The sequence below is a fragment of the Lactuca virosa genome, chromosome 1, assembly GCF_052849685.1.
Source record: "Lactuca virosa cultivar CGN04683 chromosome 1, Lactuca_virosa_CGN04683_v6, whole genome shotgun sequence".
Classification (NCBI taxonomy): Eukaryota; Viridiplantae; Streptophyta; class Magnoliopsida; order Asterales; family Asteraceae; genus Lactuca; species Lactuca virosa.
The window spans coordinates 49,670,000-49,693,864 of NC_136426.1; the positions used below are offsets into that span (position 1 = coordinate 49,670,000).

Genomic DNA, 23,865 nt, shown 5'->3' on the forward strand with positions numbered 1-23,865 from the left:
TCACCTTTAAGCTTCACAAAGAAGATCAAAAACTTCAAGGATACACTAAGGAGGCTAGAGGTTGAGTGAAGGTATGTTCAGGATGGAGGATACGAAATGACGAAACCTTAAGGGTTTGTGCCTTTAAATAGGGCCCAAGGCCTAAAAAATTATGTGTTTTTTTTTGCCAGATGGGAGGTACCGCACCCATACTTAGGCATGTGTCAACTGGAAAGATCTCTAAGTTATAACATAGATCTGATATTTCTGTATAAATCTCATAATACAATAAAAACATATAAAATACTACATAAAACTTATAAAATATATAAACGAAGGAAAAACTTACTGTGTTTGGTAGAATGTTGTCACTGTGCTAATCTCATTAGAGAAAAATTCTCACTATACACAAAATAAAAGTTAAAAAAATAATAATAATAAAGTAAAATTAAAAGAATGTAGTTTAAAAAGAAGACCACGTCTAGCCCATTTCGCAGCCCAAAAAACAAATCGTTCGCCCTCAGCCCGTTAGATGATTTTGTTGATGATATTGCAAAATCACCGGCCTTTTTTTCCTTCAAATTTTTATTATTTTCCTTGAAGATTTTTGTAAAATTGGACGAAGCTATTGCAAACTCATAAAAGGTAGTACAATTACAACCTCCCGGTTTGCCAATTTATGTACTAGCTATCACTCTCACACCCTCGCCCCTGAGCTAAAACAACCGAATTTCAATTCCAGACAAGTTTAGGGTTTAATTAGCACCAATGGCATCTCATTCTAATATCGATGACGTAAGTAGTGAATTCTAGGGTTTGGTTGTGCTAATTTTGATGCACTACTATTTGTATCACATTATTCGTAGATTATTTGTTTTCTAATTAACGGAATCGCAGGATGATGATTTCGGTGGTGATTTTCCAGGAGCCAACCCTACGAGGGTCTCAGGTGTGAATTAATCCGTGAATTTAGAGCAAATAGTGTTTAACTATTTCTGATTTTAGTGTAACTGGTTATGTATGATGTTTCGCTTGTCTAATGTGACTTTAGGCACTAAGAGGGGATTTGGGGATCTTGATGATGATGAAGATGATATTTTTGGCTCCAAAAAGGTTTGTTTTGTTTTAGTTGATTCACGATATCTTTTTCGTATCAATATACGCACCCTCATCTCGACAATCGAAGCCTGCATTGTAAAAGAATCGTTTTAAGAACAGTTCTATCTGTGATATGCATGTCCTAAATAGCGTTCATTCTTAGTGCTTGCTAAATCTAAACCAAGGAGGATTCTTTCCTTGTGTACTCATGTCACTCAGAATGAGTACTTACTTTTTAAGATGAATTATTTGGAACTGAATCAGTATTTGTTTAAGTTCTTTATTTTATAATCACTACTGAGAATCTTGCCATGAAGACATGTTAGAGATCCATTCTGTTTTATTTGGGTTTTATTAGAACAAATACTAGTTATTGTGATAAGGAAGTGTTATAGAGGAACCACCAATAATTCACAGTTCAAGAGAGTTGGAGTAAGTTGGTTTTTGGATTGGAGCAGGCCAGGGTTTATCAAGTCAACAAGACAATTCATGGTTTAGTTCGGATGCACATTGTCAAATTGGCTATTACAACCTGAAGAATTAGAATCATGATGAGATAAATCAGAGAATTAGGGATGGCTGGGTAATTTTACTTTTCTTTTTGTAATTAGTTTCCTTGCTGCAACTGTTTACCTATGCTATGAACTCACTTAATCTAACGAGTAACACACAACAAAAACAACTCAAAATGAAGAGAACAAACTGCAATTCCTTCACTGTTACTCAATTGATTTAAGAACAAAAAGATAGGTTGGCTGATTTGAGATAGCTGCTCTCCCTAAAGGAATAAATTCCAGGTTTCACAAAAGATAGCTACCCTCTCCCTGATTATTCAAAGTAACTTATAGTTATAGGCTAACCCTCTAACAGAAATTGTACCTAAAATGCCCACAACGCCATCCCACTACCAAAGATTCCACTATTTATTAACCTGTCCAACATTGTTCTGCCATAAGTTCACTATAACATCCTCATTTTTCTTTATGAATACATCTTCCTCACGTGTCTTCTTTATCGGCCAACATTTGGATGTGTACAAAATCGCCCTTGTAGAATTTTTCCTTTTGGTTTAAATGGGACCCTCTTGTCATACAAAACTCTTGTGGCCATGCTCCACTATGGTGAGTTGGTGATGTCATCCTCTATCTCCCATTCGTTGTGGATCATAGACCCCAAGTACTTGAAACTCTCCTTCAGAACTTTATCCCAAATACTTTTACAGTTCTACTCCCTTATCATTACGCTCCATTATGAAGTTGCACCAAAGATATAAAGTCTTATCGGTTTTAATCTTTAACCCTTTTATCTTCATATCTTCTTCCTCCAAATGTCCAACATAGCATTGGGATTTGTCCTTGTTCTTACTGAGGTATCAACACAATCTCATCTGTGACCTTTTGAGTTCTTGAGTATAAATAACCAAAGTGTTTAGATATGACAATTGACACAGAACTAACAAGGAATATAAACATTCTCTATTAGAGTGGATTCATTTATGTTTTTTTTTTTTTTTTTTTTTTGTTGCTTTAAGCTTTTGGCAACTTTTATTCCGGTTCTGGCCTCTTATCTCTCTAGTTTCTCATTACTTCTTCAAAAACTTAATTCATCATGGGTATAGCTGATTGTCAATGGGATGCTTGTATTCTTCTATATCCCTGGATATTTTATTATAAATGTGATGTTTTCTGTTACTTTGTTTGCATCTCAGGCTAACATAAAAGTAGAAGAAACTGCACCAGGTGTGACAACTGGGATGATTTTATCCCTTCGTGAAAGGTATCATCAAATTTATTTTAATCAAATATAAATTCCCTTTTTAAGGTTTTGTTTTTTCACAACACTTTCATTTGAATCAAAATATAAATCCCCTTTTGCATCTCTTTTTGTGCTTTGTCTTTTGTAGTCTCCAAAGCTGTAACGATAGTCTTGCAACATGCCAAGTACGTAACTGTTTTTTTTTTTTAATAATTCTTTCTTACCTCCGCACCTTCCATTATTATGCAACAAATGATTTTTAATCTAAAATACTATTGTAATGTCTTATAGTCGGAGCTTGAAATTGCAAAGTCAGAAGTTCAGAAGTGGCATTCTGCATTTCAGAAAGAATCCTTCATTCCATCAGGCTCATCTGTTGGTTGGTTTCTTAAACTCTTGTATTTCGTTTAACACCTTACAAGAAAATATGTTATGTAAATATATAAAATTTCTTTATGAGAAGCTTGTGTCATGGAATAATGGGTACTGATGATTTGCTGTCAATGCAGAACCTAGAATTGTCATCAATTATCTCCAGAACTTAAAATCTTCCGAGGAATCAGTGCGAGAACAGGTTTGGTTTCAAAAACTTAAAATGCTTTTGTGTTGTGGTGGCAAATTAATGCCAATCTATATTGTTGATTGTATATTTATATTCAGCTAGAAAAAGCAAAGAAAAAGGAAGCTGCATTTATAGTGACTATTGCAAAACGAGAGCAGGAAATAGCAGATTTGAAGGTGCTTGTTTCTTTTTTCATTACACAGATGTAAATTGTAAATTTGTAATGCCTTTATATGTCAACTGATGAAATTGGTTTTTGAAATGCTTCAGTCTGCAGTTCGGGATTTAAGATCACAACTCAAGCCTCTAGCAATGCAGGTAACTTAATGTAGTTATCTAAATCAAAATTGTCTCTCTTTAATGTATTTGGCATACTTCAAATTTCCTCTTTTTGTGTAAAAATTTACAGGCAAGAAGACTGTTACTTGATCCTGCAATTCATGAGGAGTTTATGCGTTTGAAGGTTCTTCTTCTTCTTCTTAATAGCAACATACTTATATTTCTTAACCGATAACAACAATATTTAACAAATAAAGTAGAATGCCCAAATTCGTAGAAAAATTAAGTATGTTGCTATTATAGATAATAGCAATATGTAAACTAGGTTGCTATTAAATTATCTGGAATTTTGGTTTATTATATTTTTTTATTAAGGAGTGACTGCAATTGGCATTTCAGAATTTGGTAGAGGAGAAGGATAAAAAAGTGAAGGAGTTGCAGGATAATGTTGCTGCAGTCAACTTCACTCCACAAAGCAAAATGGGGAAGATGTTAATGGCCAAGTGCAGGACCCTGCAGGAAGAGAATGAGGAGATTGGAAATCAAGCCAAAGAAGGAAAGGTTAGATAATGATAAATCATATCTAAAAGTTATCTGAGGAACAGAATAAATTATATTTAGGACTTAATGGGAAAAAGTGTCATTTCTGGTTTTGCAGATACATGAGTTGTCGACAAAACTTGCTATGCAGAAATCTCAAAATATTGAACTCAGAAGCCAGTTTGAAGGTTGGTTATGTTTATTATACTTTAATTCTGTAAATTAAGACCATATCATTTATGAAAATGTCTTTACGACTTGATGCAGGATTATGCAAGCACTTGGAGGGACTTACAGACGACGTTGAAAAATCAAATGAAATGGTCAGCTTCATTGTCATTTAATTAGCTTCCTCATGTTGGGTTGGGTGGCATTTTTACCCATTTACCTTTTTATTTTTAGTGACAAATTAAGGGTTTGTTTGGGGTGTTTTAGGTGCTAATATTGGAAGAGAAGCTTGAAGATAAAGATGCTGAGATCCAAAGACTAAGGCAGAAACTGCAGCAGCAAAAGGGCATGGACATGGTAGAGGAAAAAACTGTGGCTGATAGTAAAGATGTTGATGAGAATGACAAGGTCACAATGTCAGTGGAAGCTTAAAAGTGTTTTTGGCATATTGAACGTGAAAATATTCATATGTGGTTTTGAGCTACTGAGCTGTACTAGTTTTGTATTTGTGGTTTCATTTAATTAGAATTTGCTTCTTCACAAGTGACATGGATGGTGCATATAGTTTCAGAATTTGCAGTGATCTTGATGAATTTAGAAATCATATGATCATTATAACTTTAGAAATCATCTCATTTATAATTTTAGAAATAATTACTTGACTGTCATTATCATACAATCACTTGAGAATGCACATCCTACATGCAATTATGTGAGTGCATCCTCGATGCAACTATTATCTCATGTAACAAAAGCAATCTAAATGAGCATACTTGGTAATAAGCAATATTCTTGACCCATATAACAAGTGTATATATTATATATACATGTACATCGAAAAAAGCCCTACTAAAAAATCAGATTAAAATGAGGCGTTCTTCCAACTAGTGTTGTGATTCCATCCTAAACCTGAGCTTCCTTTGTTTCCAACTGCTTGTAATGGTTCCCTTAAACCACCCTTCATGCTGCTCCCAAGTGCCTCTCCCTGCAACATGTAAAAGAGGGTCACCTTACCTGGACTAAAAAAAAAAAAAAAAAAGATAATATAAACAAGTGTAAAGTGTTTATGTTTACCTCCTTCCAGCCCATATTTTCTAGCATCCTTCTAGCATAACTACCAACTCCAAATGACATATTCAAAGCTTCAGCTGCTGCATCTTCTGGAGTTTCAAAAACAGGAGATAATGCTGAACAAGAATCAATATCATCTGCTGATTTTTTTTGTCCGGGACCCACACCAAACCCACCATGAAGACTTCTTCTCTCTGCAGCTCTATCTCTATACACCCCTCCCTTATGCTGACATAAAATTTAACAGAAAATGATATACCAAAAATAAATATGATAGTCATAGCTTTCAAAATCAAAATAATCACCTTTTCACTTGAAGACAGTTCCTTTGCTGATCCAAAATGAGGTCCCACATTCTTGGATTCAACATGTCGACTAGATTTGGTTTGCGCTTCCTTGTTTGTTGTAAGCTTCGGGAAGCCCCAATCTTTGGTTGGGTTTGAGGAATCATAAGATGACAAAGTAGCTAAATATGCAACTTTTGGACTCCTCAACTTGTACACACGACCTGCACCAAAGTGAAAAAGACGTGAATGGCCTCATCAATTTGTACTGCATTGGACTAATATCAATGGGAAATACAATTTACTTTTTTGTCCCATCCAAAAGACCCGTTCTAAGTCTCTTGCCTGTGCAATGACATAAATGCCCTCCTGATACTCATATTAAAGAAAAAAAAAAACCCAAAGAAAACTTTGAGTAGACAGACAAACCTGATCTAACTCTTACTAGATCAAGATGGGCTTCACATATTGGAGCGGTTTTCAGAAGGGGGCGACTTGAAGGCATTGAGGGGTGGAGTTTAGTAGACTTTTTGATTAATCTGCCTACTAATCTGCATACGCGACCTTTTCCATTCTTTTTTGTTGACATTACCATTGACCAATCCCACAAGTCAACAACAGGGCAATCTGGTAAAACTACAACCTCTTTGTCTGATTGGATTGCCTGACCATATTGTGCACGCCACATTTCCTCATCCCCAAAAGGATCTATAAACCAATGCAAAAGGACAAGAAAATTTTATTAATCATAATTTCATACTGCATCAGAATATTACAATATGTTAGAAAACATAAAACAAAAGTGTGCATGAAGACCAAGTTTTAACTTAAGGAGAAATCATAAACAATGCCAAAATGATTCTTATATTTAGCCCACTGACACAACAACGTACTTTTACCATTTTATCTATTTAGCCAGTTAACTATATTCTGTAGTGGTTAAACAAACCATTATACATTTTTTTTTTGGTTTGTTTTGTTTTTACCATTAAAAATAATCAGTTACCGGATACCTGGTTTAGAAGAAAAGGTAAGACTACATAAAAGCACAATGCAATTCAATATTTTGATCAATTTAGCCACTGAACTATTATTTTGTTATGATTATTATAATTAATTCAGTGGCTAAATCGATAAAATGGTGAAAGTACATTGTGTTTTTCTGTATTTTTCCCTGATATCAAAAGCCAACTGGAGAAAATGGTATTTTTTAACAGGGAAAATGAATATAGTGGTTCAATCATCACAGAAAATAGTTAAAATGGCTAAAGCAATAATATATAATACCTTAGAAAATGATAAAAGCACGCATGTGTATAAACGATAAACCAAACTAATAACCTATAATTTATTATAATTAATAACCATCATAAAGTTGTATATATTGAAGAGCAAAATTTGGAAAAATCAAGCGAACCTTCATCTGAAGCAACTCCACTTCCATCAACTATTTCATGAGTGTCATCTGGGATCCATTCTCCCTCTTCAAGTTCATAAGCATCATCATTGTCTACACCTGGACAAAGCTACACCTGTTTTAAGTCTTGCAAGAACCATATCAATATCTATCTAAAAGCTAACAAAAAGATCTTTCACAAACCATCAGCTGGAGTATTTACATCTTCAACCTTTGTATCAGAAGCATCATCTATTGTTTTGTTGGAATAACCAGACAAATAAAGTTCAATAAGTGTGTCTTCTAGCCTATAAACAAGAAAAGAGACATCAATCAAAATTTGAAGGAAAAAAAAAAAGAAACCAATCGAATTCAATTTTTAAATAAAAGAAATAAGTATTTAGCAAAAGAAGTACCATTCAGAAGGTGGTGGTAGATTTTCAGACAGAGCTTCGGTTAGACAGTTTGTATCAACTGTGAAAAATACCATATATTTGTTTACAATTTTAGTAATCCTATTTATTATATTGATTAATTATGAAAAAAAACAATAAGATGAACAAAAAAAAGCGATATGTAGATATGTAAAATCACCTGTTGGTTCATTGGGGGTTGCTTCCTCTACTACATGACCTTCAAATTCACCATCTTCAAACTTAACATCATTTGTAATCGTATCGCAAGGTGCATTTTGGTAAGACTGTTCATGAACAGAATCATCACGAACAGTACCTATGCCTTGATTTGCATTTGATTCATCAGCCTGAAAGTTATAAGTTACTCATAATTGATACCAAAACAAAAAAATTGGAAAAGAACACCTGAAAATGTAGAGGAAGAGGAAGAGATTTGAACTCACTAGGTCTGTTTCCCATGGCACATAACTCCCGTTTTCGAATTTGTAATACAGACCATCGTTGCTGCTATAATACCAGCCCACAGCTGGGTCATGATAGAATCCACTACTGCAAGAAAACGAAAGAGTGTTTCGGTTTCCACTTCATAATATAGTAAAATGACAGGATGGATGCGATTTTGAAGTTGAAATGAAATCCACTGATCGAAAATAGAAAACGTACAAATCATTAAACTGAAAAAACCCTAGCGCTACGGCTTACTCATAGTCATTAATCACCAAAATCAAGTTTTAAAAAAAATCAAATTCTAAATATTAAGATATACTTCAACATGAATGTATTTCACAACACAATCGAGTCAGCTAATCGATATCGACTGTAGTAAGACGTTCAGAAACTCTTGAAATCCTTGATGAAAAAGTAGAATTTCACAACAATTGAAAACGAAAATTCCATGAACTCATTTAGAACCTGGCATGGTAATACAGCTGTGCCTGTTCATCCCATTGAAAGGAATCTTCGTTTTCTTGAGAATTGAGTCCGTTGGTTCCCGCCATCTGTGATTCACCTTTTCCTCTCCGCCATCCGCCGTCGCACTCGGAAAATTTTGGGTGGAGCTCAGCTCAGACCTCTGGGCTGCATATTTTGGTTGGGTAACATAAACATGGACCATCTAATATTCAAAAGGCCCAACACCCACTCCAGTTAAAATTCCAATTTTCAATTTCAAGTTTCAACCCAAATATCAGGACTAGTAATATTGACTCGTACGATTAAATTAGAAGGTAAAAACTTTTGAAATGATTTTTGTTGAATAGGATAAACCCAAAAAAAATTATGATAAAGCTATTAAACGTATGTAAAAAATTTCGATATTTTTTCCAAGACACTCATATTCCAGGTAGGGCATATATTATTCGTAATAAATATGACTATATGAGGTAGAATACATTAAAAACTTTATTGCATATTTACGTTGTAGTTTATAGAATATATATTTTCGACAAGATAGATCATTACGTAGATGTGACAATATTAAGACCAATTTACCTATTAATGGATTGATTAGAGTTGTATTTTGTAAGTGTGTTCATAAAAATTAAAATAAGTATATAATCTTTTGATACAATCTTTGAGGGAGGTCGGAAAAAAAATCAAACAAACATCATTAAAAAGAACTAAAAAAAACAAATAATGTTATCATATATCACCAACACTAAAATTTCACCATCCCGATCCTATAAAAATAATGGGACAAATGAGAGGCAAGAACCAAGAAGTATGCTTTCAATAATGAACTCCGGCATAAAAAAAATGTTATCAAATATTCGGTGTGCTAATCATATAACGACAGTTACAAATTGAGATTTTTAAGTAGATATTAGAATATTAGATAAATTATAAATATAATCCATGTTTTTAAAAGTGAACCTTTGTATATATATATATATATATATATATATATATATATATATATATATATATATATATATATATATATATATATATATATATATATATAAAATATTGGTAATGGAGTATCATGGAGATCATTTCCATTTCTTACTTTTAATCTATGTTAATCTATGTTGCGAATAGTAAAAGTTTTATTCGTTAATTATATATCTTATTTTCCAATACAGTGTAAGAGTTAGGGCTCGTTTGATATTGCTTCTAACTGGGTCCAATAGAGGGCCCAGTCCAAAAAAGATCAATTAGCATGTTTGATTTCGTTTTAAAATCAAGGACTCGGTCCATGCTGTGGACTCGGTCCAAGAAAAAGGGCTAATTCGGTCCTTCACTTTCAATTGATGGACCGGGACAAAAACGTTCGTTACCTTGCCATTTCCGATTTCGCCCTACGCTTTGTGACAACCTCCACAGAAAAAAGGCAACAACGTCCTTCCTCCCAACCCCGATTTGCTCCTCGCCGACTGCTTTCTTCCTCCAACCACTCAACTGGAGACGCCTACCAACCAGGTTAGTCTTCCTTGCATTTTTCTCATTTTTTTGTTGCTCGATTCTTGCTGAAAATTTCGATTTTTTTTTCTGTGATTTCCTACTTCGTTTTCCTTCTTTTGTTCCTTTTGTTGTTGATGTGCACTTGCTTTGCTTGATTTGTGCTTAATTTGATGTTATTTGCTTTTTTTTCTCGATTTTTTACCCGTTATTGTTGTTGTTGTCCTTTTTTCCCTGCGTCGCCCCCTTCCCTGTTAGTTTCTGATCTCATCGCCTCTTGTTGGTTTCAGATCTCATCTCCTCTCTATCTCTGCAAAACGATTCTGAGTCACAATCGATTTCCAAATCGGTTGTTCAGATGCTTGTCTTTGTTTATGGATGGTATCGATTTTTGTTTGGATTTCTGGTATGTTTTTGTTTGTTTGTTTCTTGATTTTTGTTTAACCATTATGTTTTTGGTTGTTTTCTTGATTTTTGTTCTTTGCTGATTGTTGGATAATAGGTGAAATTCCAGTTTGGATCGGTGATAATGAAGAAGAATTTCATTGAATTAGGCTATATATTTGTGTTTATGCGAAAAATATGTGGTGTATATTTGTGTAAAAACAGAATACGGAAACAGAGAAGAATGAGTTTTATATGCTATGAATTTCTTAAAAAAAACATTTGATATTTCCACATGAAAACACATGAATGGTTTGTGTGTATATTTGCATGTATGTTTTTGTATGTTTTAAAAGATATATTTAACCCAAGCAGGGTGGAATGTTTTTATAAAAAATGTTGTTTTGAGTGGTTTTTTTCCAAACAAAAGTTATTAAATCTTTAATTTCTTTATTTTTTTTTACTATAAGTTGAATGTTTTTATTAAAAAAATGTGAAAAGGGTAATACAGTCATTTTGGACAGTCAGTTAGATGAAAAATCAAACAGCAAATTTCAGTAGGAAGTTAACTCAGTCAGAACTTCCAACCCAGTCAGCTTCTAACCCAGTCAATTCTAACCCAGTTAGTAACTATCAAACAACCCCTTATTTGATACTAAGTTATTTCTCATAACAAACATTAAACAATAAAAAGATAAATGACGATTGTTAAATGATAAGGTTAATTGTTAAGTAAAAAGTACTTCAATATTAGCATTATTCTCTTAAAAAGCATAATTTGACATTTCGGTTTTTTCTATTTACGAGTCGGTTGAAAAATAAAATGAACTTTTACCGAACCGAAAAACCGAAGATTTTAGTGATTCAGTTAACCTAATAACCAATATGGTTTTTCGTTTTCATATATATATATATATATATATATATATATATATATATATATATATATATATATATATATATATATATATATATATATATATATATATTAAACACCCTAGGTTTCTTTTCAACATGTCAAATATATTTTAACTTAACTAAAAGTAAACACCAAAGGGCTTCTAACCCAGCGGTATCTGGTGTTGTCCTCCCTCCTTGAGGTTGAGGGTTCAAGTTCCACTGTGGACATAGGTGGAATAATTTAGGAGTAGTTTAGTATAATATTTTATTTGCCGTTCCAAAAAAAAACAGTTTAAAATTCGGAAAAAATAACTTTGTACGGAAATGAACTATTACTTTTATACATATTTAGTTGCTTTCTTATTTTTTGTATATGATTTACCATTAAACTCACGTTTGTTATTTACGAAATACCATTTTGACAAATTATTATAGGCAGTGGCGGATCCAGGATCAAAGTAAAGGGTTATCCCGATATAAAAAAATCGTGTAATACACAATAAGAAAAAAAATCCAGAAAAAATTACACTACGAAGTTTGTTTTGAGGGGTATCCCGGGCTACCCCGGGATATATAGTAAATCCGCCATTGATTATAGGTCTAGTTGGTTTATATCTAAAAAACACTACTAAACTTACATTTGTTATTCAAGAAACATGGTTAAACTTACATTTTTGTATACAATATACCATTTAAACTAACTTTTATATACATGTACTCACTTTCATTTTTTCAAGCAATCAACAATTTTTTGGTAATATTCTCCTACCAACACAATTCTAAAGAAAAAAGATAACATTATTTTACATATTATTTTTCAGTAATATTCTCCGGTGAAAATGCCCCCATCCTTTTTTTTACTACCACCAACATCTCTCCAACCGCCAATTACGCATTTCTCTGCTTATCTTCCTACCTCGATGCATTGTGAAAACAACCCTACATATGCATCTCTCTCTCACATCTGTCTTATTGAACCATGCATCACTAGTTATCACCTTCGTTCCAGAATTTTAGATTAGTTTCGTGGTGGTGGATGAGATGGGTTGTTGGGGTGGCAAATGATGGTGATAGAAGGTAATTTTTCTACTTAAGGTTGACAGTGTTGGTGGGAGGTGGATGGTGGATGGTGTTGACCAGAGAAGATAATTAGGACATTGTTTAATGATAAATTATATAAAAATATTTAATGGTAAATCGTGTACAGAGAAAAACATTAACCTGCACTACTTGCTTAAAATGATAGTTTTTAAACATCTCGTTTGAATTTAATGGTAAATCATGTATAAAAAAATAATCAAATATATACAAAAATTATAGTTCGTTATCCGAAAAAAAAAGTCGTTTTACCTTTAAAAATTTGTCAAAAGTTCAACTAAATGTGTACAAGATAAAAGATTATTACTAGGGGAAAATGAATATACCCTAAAAGGTATATAGGCTTAGGTACTCAAACACGCCAATCTATGTCGTTTTTATATCATATGCGTATTGTAATCGTCCAGAGTTCTTAAAATTAAACTTTTAACTTGATTTGTTTCCAAGATTTTTAGAAATTTCACTATTATCTTATTCTTACATCACATTTTTTTCGCCGAACACCTAACATGCTATATATATGATAGTTTCAAATGAAAATTATGTTAGAGGAAGATCATGACGAAATTTCTAAAAATTTTGGAAGCAAATCAAGTTAAGAGTTGAATTATAAGAACTCCGGACAATTACAATGCATATATGATATAAAAATGAGTAGTATTGTGAGTTTGGATACCTAACTTTTATAGCTTCTACGGTATATTCATTTTTCCCTTATTATTATAGTATATAGTTTTCTTAATTATATTTGATACATGATATTTTATGAAATTCGAAACACAAACAAAAATTATTAACAACTCAACCACAACTATCTTAAATAAAATATCCTTGATTTTGACCCCATAACATCATTAACTTTTGGAATTTATGATAGTGAATACTATTTTGAAGGTAAATTATATGAGAAAATATTTATATTTTAATACGAGTATTATTTCTATGTGGGACAATATCCATAAGTTCAACACAAATAAAAAAAATTATTATTGACGATTTTCTTTTAAGTTTCAACAACTGAAGGTTAAAAATAATTGCTAAACATGTTATCGTAGTTTGATCAGAAATCAAAACATAATGTTAGTTCTTCTCAATTACATGACTATAAAACTATTAAATTAGATATACATCGGAGTATAAGAAGAAAGTAAGAGTTGGGACTCATTGCAATTGCACATATAAAAATTGGCCCACTTACGAACCTCGAATTTGACTGTTTGAGTTTAACACAAGGTGAAAGTTGGATGCAACAACTCTTAATTTGGGTTTTCAATGTAGTCTTATTTCATATTCACCGGCCATTGTTATATATCGCACCCATGGTAACGTCTGGTATGCACTTTTTTCAATAACTTTTAGGTGACGTACCTACAAACATTATCTATATTAGTGTCATATTAGGATTTGTTAGTAAGGTGTATTTTAATGGATATATATATATATATATATATATATATATATATATATATATATATATATATATATATATATATATATACCTGAATCCCAGATATGGTAAAATATGGTATTTCAAACTTGACACGAATAGGAGCTTTTCTGTCAGGAGTTACATCTTCGTAAGTTACACTCGGGAGTTTAAATTCGGCCCCCAACATATATTCCTGTCATTGTTCATGCTCAAATGGTGTTTATGAAAACAAGAAGAAACCTCGAGCTGCATCTCTTACAACAAGATTGGATATGACTAAACAAACTTTTTATGGTTATTTTTTATGACGATGATAAGGAGGGTATTTACGTCTTCTGCATAAAACACATATCTCTCCCTATCCTCCACAGTTTTTGGTTGGGACAAAAAATTACAATTTTTGTCTCACATTCATCTCAGTCTATGCACGCCAAACACAGTACAACCTGATCTGTTATGTCATGTCTTGTGTAACAGATGGAGTCTTACAAGAAATCAAGGTTCATAGATGGTGATAATTCATTCCTTAATTACCTTGTCACCTGGGAAGGTTCTGATTCTCCATATAAGTGAATCTTGTTCAGGAGCATATGAAGCGGACCCCATTGATGTCCGAACAATAGGTTTTGTAGCATCGGATGGAACAGGTATTTCAATTTGGACATTTGTTGCATTGCTATATTCAAATTATTATTTGAGTCAAAATTTTCAAAACCATGGATTCATTTTCAAGGTATAACACATACCTTCGTTCCCTAAATTGGCTTCTAGCTTTTACAAGCATCTCAATCCTACTTCTAGCATGCCTTTCAACTTGAGCCTCAACCCAAATCAGTGGTTTCACCTATCAACATATTGAGTGAAATTTAGAAGAAAAAAATCTAATTAATCACAAAAATAAAGCTAAAGATAACCTGAGTACTGAGTCTATATGTCATGAGATCAAATGATCCATCAGGAGGAATAAATGATATTGTGCGATCAGTTTCAAAGCGGGCTAAACGTACACACCTATAAATATATACAATAATTATGTAATTATGGTATTCTTTTAATAACATGCATATCGATAAAAAGAGCATTAAAATTGCAAAAGCTTACTGATGAAATCTGATGTCTTCCAAATCAATGCCTTTTCCTTTTGTTGCTCTGCTTTGAGCATCCATTATAAGTCTATCATTAAGCCCAAGCTTGCATTCAGGCATTCCACTATGAAAAACGTCATTTTTTTTTGTCAAAGTTAGGCTAAAACCTCAATTAAGAAGGTACATCACAACCATAATCATTAAGCACCTTACACATGCTCTCATCTTTAATGCCCCAACAACTTCTGATCGAAGTATTTGCCTGTTACTATTGATTAATATGTTGAGACTTTCAATCACATCCAGGAACACCTGATAGAAAAGAAGAAAAATAGGAGATTGCGGTGTTGAACTGGTGATATCAATGGCATAAAGTTATCATCACAGCCAAATGAAAAGAGGGTCATACTTCATTCTTTTTGTAGTATATTCCTTCATTTCGCCAAGAGACTGCATTAGTAACAGCCATTGGAGGCCTTTGTGTAACTTCCAACTTATAAGCATCAGTCTTGATGAATTCACTTAGAATCATTGCTTCTGTATATTGTGGGTATCCAAAGTCCATCATTTCATCCAATAATTCATACTGCGATATTTTTCTAAGCAAGATCAACCTAAATGTGCAATAGATTAACGAAAATGTTTAATCAATTGAAGTGAAGAAAAGAATTTGGTTCTTACCACTACAACAAAATTATCTCTAAGAGATTCCTCTTCTAACTCTCCAAAATAATACTCAAAAACCTGCATCATGTGATGAACTATTAGTAATAATGGCATGAATCATGATCATATTAACTATAGGAAAAAGCACAACTCGTAATTACAACTAAGAAGTAAGAAATAGTAAAGTGTACTCACACTAGCTAACCGGTGGAGAAATACAATGAGGCTAGCAACATTACAGTTTTGTCTGGATACAGCCATTAAGTAGACATTGTTGTGTTGAATAAATATATGAGAGACACCGCTGTCAAACACTACTGGACCTTGAGACTCTATGTCCTCCTAATTGAAGATCATATGAAAAAAAAAAATGTTGACAAATCAGTATTAAGTTATATCACACAATATTGCCACAAGTTCTAATAAGTGATAACAATGATGAAGTTTTCAACCGTGGACTACTTGATCTTTAATATATGAGAATACAATTGTATCACCAAAAATGTGAAATCCAACCAATCTTGTTGCAATTAGAATCAGTATGCACTTCGAAGATGTTTGGTTGCCAAAAAAACCTAGAACTTCAAATTCTATTTTACGAGATAGAAATATATGCAAAATTAAAGGAACATATACATTTGGATCGATACTAATTTTATGGAGTACCTCAATCTCAAGGAGTTTGGTGAAGAACCTCTCCGCTTCAACAGATGAAATGTCACCGCGATAGTGACGACTGAGCAAGCAACGTCCCTTTATATCGAGAATTAAAAGCGCGGAAACGGCTCCCGCCATTGGTCTGCATCAATCAAACCACAAGATAAACGAATAATGTTAAAATGATGAAGAATTTGAATATTGGTGAAAATTAAGTTGAATAAAGAGTATTCTTACCAATGAATAAGTACAATTTACTGGAAGATCAATGCCAATAGTATAGAGCAAATTCGTTACGACGCGATTTTAAATTACAGATCACACGATCGCACCAACTTTGGGTTTTTTTATGATGGCAGAAGTTTGGAGACGAAGGTAACGGGTGGAGAACCCATGAATGGTTGTTACTTGTGTTGGTAAATTTCACGTTTCCCCCCTTTTTTTTTTAATTAACTGTAATATTTTACTAAAGTTATTTTAATATCCACAAAAATATCTATAACTTCTTTTAGGCAATTAACTATAAAATCATAGCTTATAAGCAAAATTGTTTATTAATCAATCTGATAATGATGATAATACTGGTAAATGTTACCGGCAAGATTATATATATATATATATATATATATATATATATATATATATATATATATATATATATATATATATACTAGTGGGGTACCCGCGCGATGCGGCGACGCTAGATAGTTTTTTCGGCCAGCGGTTTCCGTATGACAATTAATTTTTTGCTTCAGGTAGTTCTATTCAGGCTTCTGGCAAACTGTTTTGTGCAATATAGTTACTTGCGGTGTCTAGTTTCTAGGTAGTTGCATAGATATGCAATACGGTTGACGGCGAATAGTTTTCTTTTGGGTGTCATGTATTGCTCAAGATGTTATTATTCTAATTTACCACTAAGTTATATCTAATAAGAAACTCACGCAATGCGGCGACAACATATATTTTCATTTGAGAGTTAGTTTATAGACAATGATTAGTTTACTTTAAGTGGGCTTCTAAATGTGTCTTTAGGGTGAACTAAATTTTTTAGACAACCAATTTCGTTTGGAAAACATATCATATTCCAAAAAGTAGTGGATGTATTACAAATATCAATCATTAGTGTCAAGTGGTAAATAGTTGTTTTTCGTCCAATTATTTTATTTCAATAATTATTTATAGACATGATTAAAAAAATACATAAAAACATAGAAATTAGAAAACTTCAAACTTTATAGACTTATTAAAAACAATACATTTCTATATATAACAAAAGATGTATCATATCTACGTTATTAAAAAATTATTAAAGATGGTCATGTTTACTTTCTCACAATTTCAGTTGGTAACATCGTATAATGTACATTTTCATGTATCTTTCATATTATAAAAATGTTTTAAATTACACATTTTATTTTATTTTATATTTTACATTTTATATTTTTTATTGTATTAGCTTAATCTCTTGTAAACATATAAATGAAAACTTTAAATTTCCAAAAGATTTTATTATTACAAAGTTTGCATCATGTATATTAAATGAAAACGGTATTATACTTATATAAATATATAATTGAAAAATAAAAATTAACAAAAGAGAAAACAAAGATATTAATACTTAAACTTAAACTATTCCTTTATGTATATCTTGTAAACATGTAAGCCCTTTTTTGTATTTTTGTTCGGATCGAAGAAAAAAAAATCAAATTCCAAGTTGATAGACAATTTTTTTCTAATCCATTATTTTGTTTTTATTAAAAATATCTAAAACTAATTTAAAACTAATATCTAAATAAGAAAAGAGAAAAATAGAAAGAAAACACATGCTAAAGTTATGTGTTTTTATTTAGTTAACTTATTATTTATACATACGATATTATAATATAAATAACATTTTTATACTTTTCTAATTTATATTTATCATCCATAATTAATGTTAATATTTTTGTATATTAAGTTATGAAATATAAATAAAATATTCTTCATTTAAAATATATTTTTTTAAAACAACGGTAAATAAAATTCAAATTCAAATTGTAATTATAATTTATCTGTCACCAATTGTTGTTACCCATGGTGTGTTATCATTCCCAACGTTTCATTGGAAATTACAAATTTAAATTGAAAGACATCCGCCGTGGCATTAGTATGGCTGACAAAGGTTGTCATTGCTACTTGTCTATATATAAGCTAATAATTTAAAACAAATAGTAATTTAGATAAAGTAAATGTGATAAAGTAAATGTCGCATCTATGACACTTATAATTATGAATTATTTTCCATTTTCATCGATTAAAAATCTGATCACTTTTATTATATTATATAACTTTTATCTAGTAAATATTATATTAAAATTTCTAAATACTGCATATTTTCATCATTTTTACTACTTATTAGTTTCATTTAGTTTATACTTTTTAGCAAGTTTCAATTTATTTTCATTTCAAAATCCGGATATTAAACAATTTTTTAAAGAACCACATAATTAACTTCATATGTCCAGTTTGCCGCAAAGCATGTTTGGATACCTTTGAGGAACACACGGTTCATTGTAGAGAGCTCCCTAGTTTCAAGTACAGACATGATGTGGTTCGGGATGTTTTCTTTGATGCTTGTCGGCGTGCTGGTATTTCTGTGAAGAAAGAAGCGTCAGTGAACTTTTTGACGGACCCGCAGGATGGAAGGTCCACACTTAGACCGACTGACATTTTGGTCTTTGGATGGATAGGAGGGAAGCATGCGTGCGTGGATCTTACTGGGGTCTCCCCTCTCGTTGGTTTGGGAAGCAGGGGTTTCACAGCAGGGCATGCCGCTTTGAAAGCCGATGCGTGCAAAGTGGTAAAGCACGAGAATGCATGTATAGAAAATCAACATGTGTAAAGCTCCATTAGAAGCTTAGATTGGTCATTTAGAGCCTTTAGGGCCTTGCATGTGTGTAAAGTTTGCAACTTTACGTGTTAAACATGCCTTAGAAGCTTGGATCTGTAATCTGGAACCTTGGCATGGCTTAGAAAGTGTCTGCATGGATGAAGGTCTGCAAGGACTCGGCGAGTTGCATAGTCAACTCGGCGAGTCATATGAAGATGGTCGTGAACTCGTCGAGTTGATGAACAAACTCGGCGAGTCCGTTGAAGATTGCCTTGAACTCGGCGAGTCGGCTAGGGTTTCTCCCAATTCTTGGACACGTATGAACTCGGCAAGTTAAAGGGTAACTCGACGAGCCAATCAAGGATTTCACGACTTCTCGAGTTCAGGAAGGACTCGACGAGTCGAGTCAACATGGACTGTTGACTTTGACTGTGGACTTTGACTTTGACCAAGAGTTGACCAGTTGACTTTTGAGAGTATTCTGGTAATTTGGAGATTTACGAAAAAGGGTTTTATGGTAACGATAGGTGGTGGAGTTCGTGTTGGTGATCCGGGAGTTGAGCTTCTAGTTTCAGACGACAGTTGCGAGGTGAGTTTTTCCTCACTATACTCAAGGGTCTAAGGCACCAAGGCCGACCCTTTGGATTATTATATGGTCATGTTATGCTAGTATAATCTGTTAGATCGGTATCCTAGAGGGTAGGATAATATTATATGATATGTGGTATGATCTGTTAGATTGGCATCCTGGTAGATAGGATGGTGTTATGTGCTATGTGGTAAGATTCGTTAGATCAAGTATTGTCTATAGACTGTTATGTGATTATCTATTATATGTGCACATGTTTGTTTGGCGGTTGAGGCTTATCTGCTCGGTGCGAAGGCCAATAGACCTGAGCATTCCAACCTGTAGGTTGTGGGCCATGAGTATTCCATCCCGGGGATGATTGGACTCAGAGTATGTGGGCAATCCAACTTGTTGGTTGTGGGCCTGGGGTATTCCAACCTGATGGTTGATTGGACCCATAGTGTATTGGCAATCCAACTTGTTGGTTGTGGGTCTAGGGTATTCCAACCCGATGGTTGATTGGACCCATAGTGTGTTGTTATGATTCTATGTGTATTGTTGCGGGTATGAGTATTTTGGGGGAACTCACTAAGCTCTCGGGCTTACAGTTTCAGTTTATTGTTTCAGGTACATCAGGGGATCGCGGCAAGGCGAAGGCGTGATCGTACAGCTCCTCATGTTTTGTCTATGTTTCTGGGAAAACTCGGATATTATACATTTTGAAAACAAAGTTGTAATGATTTTTAATGGTTTGGAATGTTTTTAAAAGTTTAAATTGGTTTGAATTTTTGGGTGTTACAAAATTTGAATTCTATAATGATATATTTTTTTTAAAAAAACTTGGAAAATATGTAAAGAGTTTAGAAATATACCATCTACCTTGCTAAGAAGTATTTCCATGACATATAATCACACCCAATCATCACCTCTGAAAAAACAAACCATAATTTGAAGTTAACTCGCAAGAAAAATAGATCTAACAATACAAAAGTTAAATGAACACTAATACTTATACGCAAATAAAATCAAGCTTCGTTCTTTTCAAGTATGATATCAGCCATTCCAAATCTGTTATCACTGAAATATACAATAGAAGGAAGAATCATTAAATCAGCCATTTTTCATTGGAATAACCGAACTTCTTAGAAACACATAAAAACACAAGAAAAATACCAATATGAGGATCAACTGGCTAGTTTGTTCCAGGTTTTCGAACCTATTAGGAAAAAAAACGCAACAATAAGAAGTATGACTTGTTAAAATTTTAAAGCAGCAAGAACCAAAATCAATGGTGGTTCGTTCAAGGTTCTTGGGATGTTACATTCCAGATTTTCGGAACTGTAAATCAAACCAAGTAAAAAAAACCCAACCTTTCTTTTGTTTGATTAGTACACTCTTAGAAGACTTCAAGATTGTTTGTTCCCTAGTAGATGAAATCGAAATCCACGCCAAAATCGATTGAAATATATGACAAAGGGAACGATGATTTGACGATTTGACAAAAGGAGTTCGAAGATCGAAGGTGGGTGGTTGTAGTGGCTATCGTGAGGAAAGGTGAGTGAACGGAGGATTCAGTGGCTTCCAAGTTCCGATTTATGTGGGTTATGTGGGATCAAAATCAATGGCTTCCGAGAGGAGGAGGAGGAGGTTGGGCGTGATTGTGAATGACGGAGGATAGAGAGGCAAATGTAAATAAGGGCAACCGGTTTTCATTTTTTCTTCTTATCCGTCTGTGAAAAAGAGTAAATATTACACTCTCTATTCTGATTGGTTTAAATCATTTCTCATGGATCGGCAATAGCAATATCATAACCATTCAATTTACATCCATCGGTCCAGCTTTAGTGTTTTTTAAGATAAAATGTCTTAAAAATTAGAGGACCCACAAACATATACTCTTTATAAGATGGTATATATATATATATATATATATATATATATATATATATATATATATACTCTAATAAATGAAGGTTTTTTTGTCACATGTCACATTCTCATTCAATTTTTCAAATGTTATTTTTTTGTTATTTTGAATTATTTTTTTCCACGTGTCATTTTGTGAGTTTCTTTATTTTATTAAATTCCATATAATATTTTAATGTAATAATTTCAATAAATTTAGTAATAAATAGATATCAATTTCATTAATGGATTTACCTTCTAATTTCAAAATTCTCAAATTAAAGGTTATTAATTTCTTTTGTTTATTTATTTAAATTATTTGTTTAAATTTAAAATATAAAAGAAAAAAACATTTCAATTTTAATAATTCATTATTTTTCTTATTTTGTTATAAATATAAAGTTCTCAAATATTTAGACTTTTATATCTAACTTTAAAAAAAAATTAATTCATGTAATACATGGGTCTCACAACTAATATATATATATATATATATATATATATATATATATATATATATATATATATATATATATATATATATGAAAGTTCACTTGACAATGGAAAATGTTAAGAACACGAAAATAACATGGACCACACATTTCTCATATACCGCTCAAGCGTACCGGCGCAACGGGAGAGGTAATATTCATATGTGAATACAAAATTAAGTTTATTTATATATGATTACATGGTAAATCCATATATGATTATCCAATATGTCTATTCACAAATGATTATTCATACATGACTATGGTGACGTGGTGATGGAGGTGGCAGTGGTGGAAGGGGTGGATGTGGCGGCGGTGGTAGTGGCAAAAGCAACATGGCTTATTATGAAATATGATATGATACAAATGAAAAAGTGAAACATAAAACCAAACTAAATTAAGACAGCTAAAACTTGCTAAGTTGGCCGTCCAAAGGTCTAGTACTGGTCCAAGCAAATTTATGGCACAAGGTCTGGTACCGGTCCAAACATATTTATAGCACAAGACAAAAGAAAAATAAACAGGCCCTTCAATTTACAAAAACTTATTGTCAAATTACTAAAGATCATGTAGAAAATAGCAATGGACAAAGAAAAATAATACAACTATTTGAGGACATTAAGTTGTAACACAATAAACTTCATAAAAACATAAAACAATTATAAGAAGTTCACAATTAAACCATAAAACGTAAAACAGTTATCAGAAGTTCACAGATCATTAGCAATTTCCATATAAAAATATGTCCTATGGGACTGGCAACTATAAAGCAACTCTACTAATAAATGGCAATTTCCATATGAAAATGTGTCCTATGGTACAAAGCAACTGCAAATCAGTTCTACTAATAAATATTCACAATTAAAGACTCTAAAAATCCAATTTTCAAAATCCAAACTTCTCCTTTATCACAAATTCATAATCAATGATATCGAAGAACAACTTAACAAATTACAAATAATAATGACAATGGTTTATGCAAAATTATTAAGTTATTAAACCACATAAAGTATTGAATAATTAAAGTATCAAGTAAGAAGAAAGAAAATAAGAAATTTACACAGACATACAGTGAAATTTCAATTCCAAATCCGAGAAATTGAGAAACAACGATGGTAATTCATGATCACGATGGAGTGATGATGTACTAATATTGTAATGTTTCAGAGTCGTGAATAATAATCATGGATTCAATAAACTAAATAAAAAACACTAATTGGGAGAAAGGTGGCGGTGCCACATGTCGTGTTGAGTAAGAGTACTAGATTTGATGAGAAGTTGGTGTTCCACCGGAATAGTTCTTTGGTTATGGTGGAGAAGGTGGAGGGTATGTCTTAACGGGTGGAAAATGGCAACTTTGGGTGATATCAAATACCGAAAAGTATGTTGCTCAAATTGATACAAAGTTGGACATGGAAGTTTATAGTCATGGGGTTTTTCAACATAACCTTAAGTCTTTAGCGGTGGACTTATATGGGGGATGGACCTCAAGGTGGAGCCAAAGCGGTTTATCCTCCGTTTGCTTGGGATGGTTCCAAAAGACGGGTTAGACCATCAGTTAGATATTGGTTCGATGACATAGGAGTCGACACAGTTCAAGTGGTGGATGTTGCTTGTTGGGAGGCAGTTTATCTTGATATGGGTAGGTCTATGGTTTAAGGTGTTGGTTGTAAAGGTAGACGGGTCGTTGGTTCGATTCGTGGCTTATGTATTGAGCCGAATGGTTAGGGTCGACTACAAAGGAAAATTCTCACTCGTTGTACTACATGATAAGTTTCTTCATGGTGATATCGTTGAAGGAAAATTAAGGCCTCAATTGGTGGGGGGTTTTGGTTTATCGGATGGCGGATGGCGGATCACATGCG

The 23,865-nt window shown here is 32.7% G+C and overlaps 3 protein-coding genes across 6 annotated transcripts; 1 reads left to right on the plus strand and 2 right to left on the minus strand.

Annotated features, from left to right (window-relative positions):
* The first annotated feature begins 588 nt into the window (after positions 1 to 588).
* LOC145126044 (FKBP12-interacting protein of 37 kDa-like) lies at positions 589 to 4,928 on the plus strand. Of its 2 annotated transcripts, XM_079061480.1 has the most exons (14): positions 589 to 774; positions 877 to 928; positions 1,031 to 1,092; positions 2,786 to 2,853; positions 2,981 to 3,017; positions 3,124 to 3,211; positions 3,342 to 3,406; positions 3,493 to 3,570; positions 3,665 to 3,712; positions 3,804 to 3,857; positions 4,073 to 4,234; positions 4,332 to 4,401; positions 4,481 to 4,536; positions 4,649 to 4,928. In XM_079061480.1, the coding sequence occupies exons 1-14, from the start codon at positions 748 to 750 to the stop codon at positions 4,811 to 4,813; spliced, it is 1,032 nt and encodes a 343-aa protein (XP_078917606.1). In that variant the 5' UTR covers positions 589 to 747; the 3' UTR covers positions 4,814 to 4,928. The 2 variants fall into 2 exon arrangements, with proteins under 2 accessions (XP_078917606.1, XP_078917653.1); XM_079061527.1 differs by lacking the exons at positions 589 to 774; positions 877 to 928; positions 1,031 to 1,092 and adding an exon at positions 1,552 to 1,660.
* A 226-nt stretch (positions 4,929 to 5,154) lies between these two features.
* Positions 5,155 to 10,074, minus strand: LOC145125892 (D111/G-patch domain-containing protein). 2 transcript variants are annotated; one of them, XM_079061330.1, is made up of 12 exons: positions 9,828 to 10,074; positions 8,461 to 8,625; positions 7,992 to 8,097; positions 7,727 to 7,895; positions 7,549 to 7,606; positions 7,337 to 7,440; positions 7,154 to 7,252; positions 6,182 to 6,444; positions 6,042 to 6,081; positions 5,758 to 5,960; positions 5,456 to 5,680; positions 5,155 to 5,366 (listed from the first exon to the last, which is right to left on the minus strand). In XM_079061330.1, the coding sequence occupies exons 2-12, from the start codon at positions 8,544 to 8,546 to the stop codon at positions 5,244 to 5,246; spliced, it is 1,476 nt and encodes a 491-aa protein (XP_078917456.1). In that variant the 5' UTR covers positions 8,547 to 8,625; positions 9,828 to 10,074; the 3' UTR covers positions 5,155 to 5,243. The 2 variants fall into 2 exon arrangements, with proteins under 2 accessions (XP_078917456.1, XP_078917521.1); XM_079061395.1 differs by lacking the exon at positions 6,042 to 6,081 and having other exon boundaries at positions 6,166 to 6,444; positions 9,828 to 10,063.
* A 3,298-nt stretch (positions 10,075 to 13,372) lies between these two features.
* Positions 13,373 to 16,565, minus strand: LOC145104648 (AP-1 complex subunit mu-2-like). 2 transcript variants are annotated; one of them, XM_079041859.1, is made up of 12 exons: positions 16,405 to 16,565; positions 16,177 to 16,309; positions 15,706 to 15,852; positions 15,526 to 15,588; positions 15,254 to 15,430; positions 15,053 to 15,156; positions 14,861 to 14,968; positions 14,674 to 14,770; positions 14,506 to 14,603; positions 14,294 to 14,435; positions 13,830 to 13,952; positions 13,373 to 13,698 (listed from the first exon to the last, which is right to left on the minus strand). In XM_079041859.1, exons 2-12 carry the CDS (start codon positions 16,303 to 16,305, stop codon positions 13,600 to 13,602), a joined length of 1,287 nt encoding a protein of 428 aa, XP_078897985.1. In that variant the 5' UTR covers positions 16,306 to 16,309; positions 16,405 to 16,565; the 3' UTR covers positions 13,373 to 13,599. The 2 variants fall into 2 exon arrangements, with proteins under 2 accessions (XP_078897985.1, XP_078897987.1); XM_079041861.1 differs by having other exon boundaries at positions 13,373 to 13,711.
* Positions 16,566 to 23,865: the final 7,300 nt, after the last annotated feature.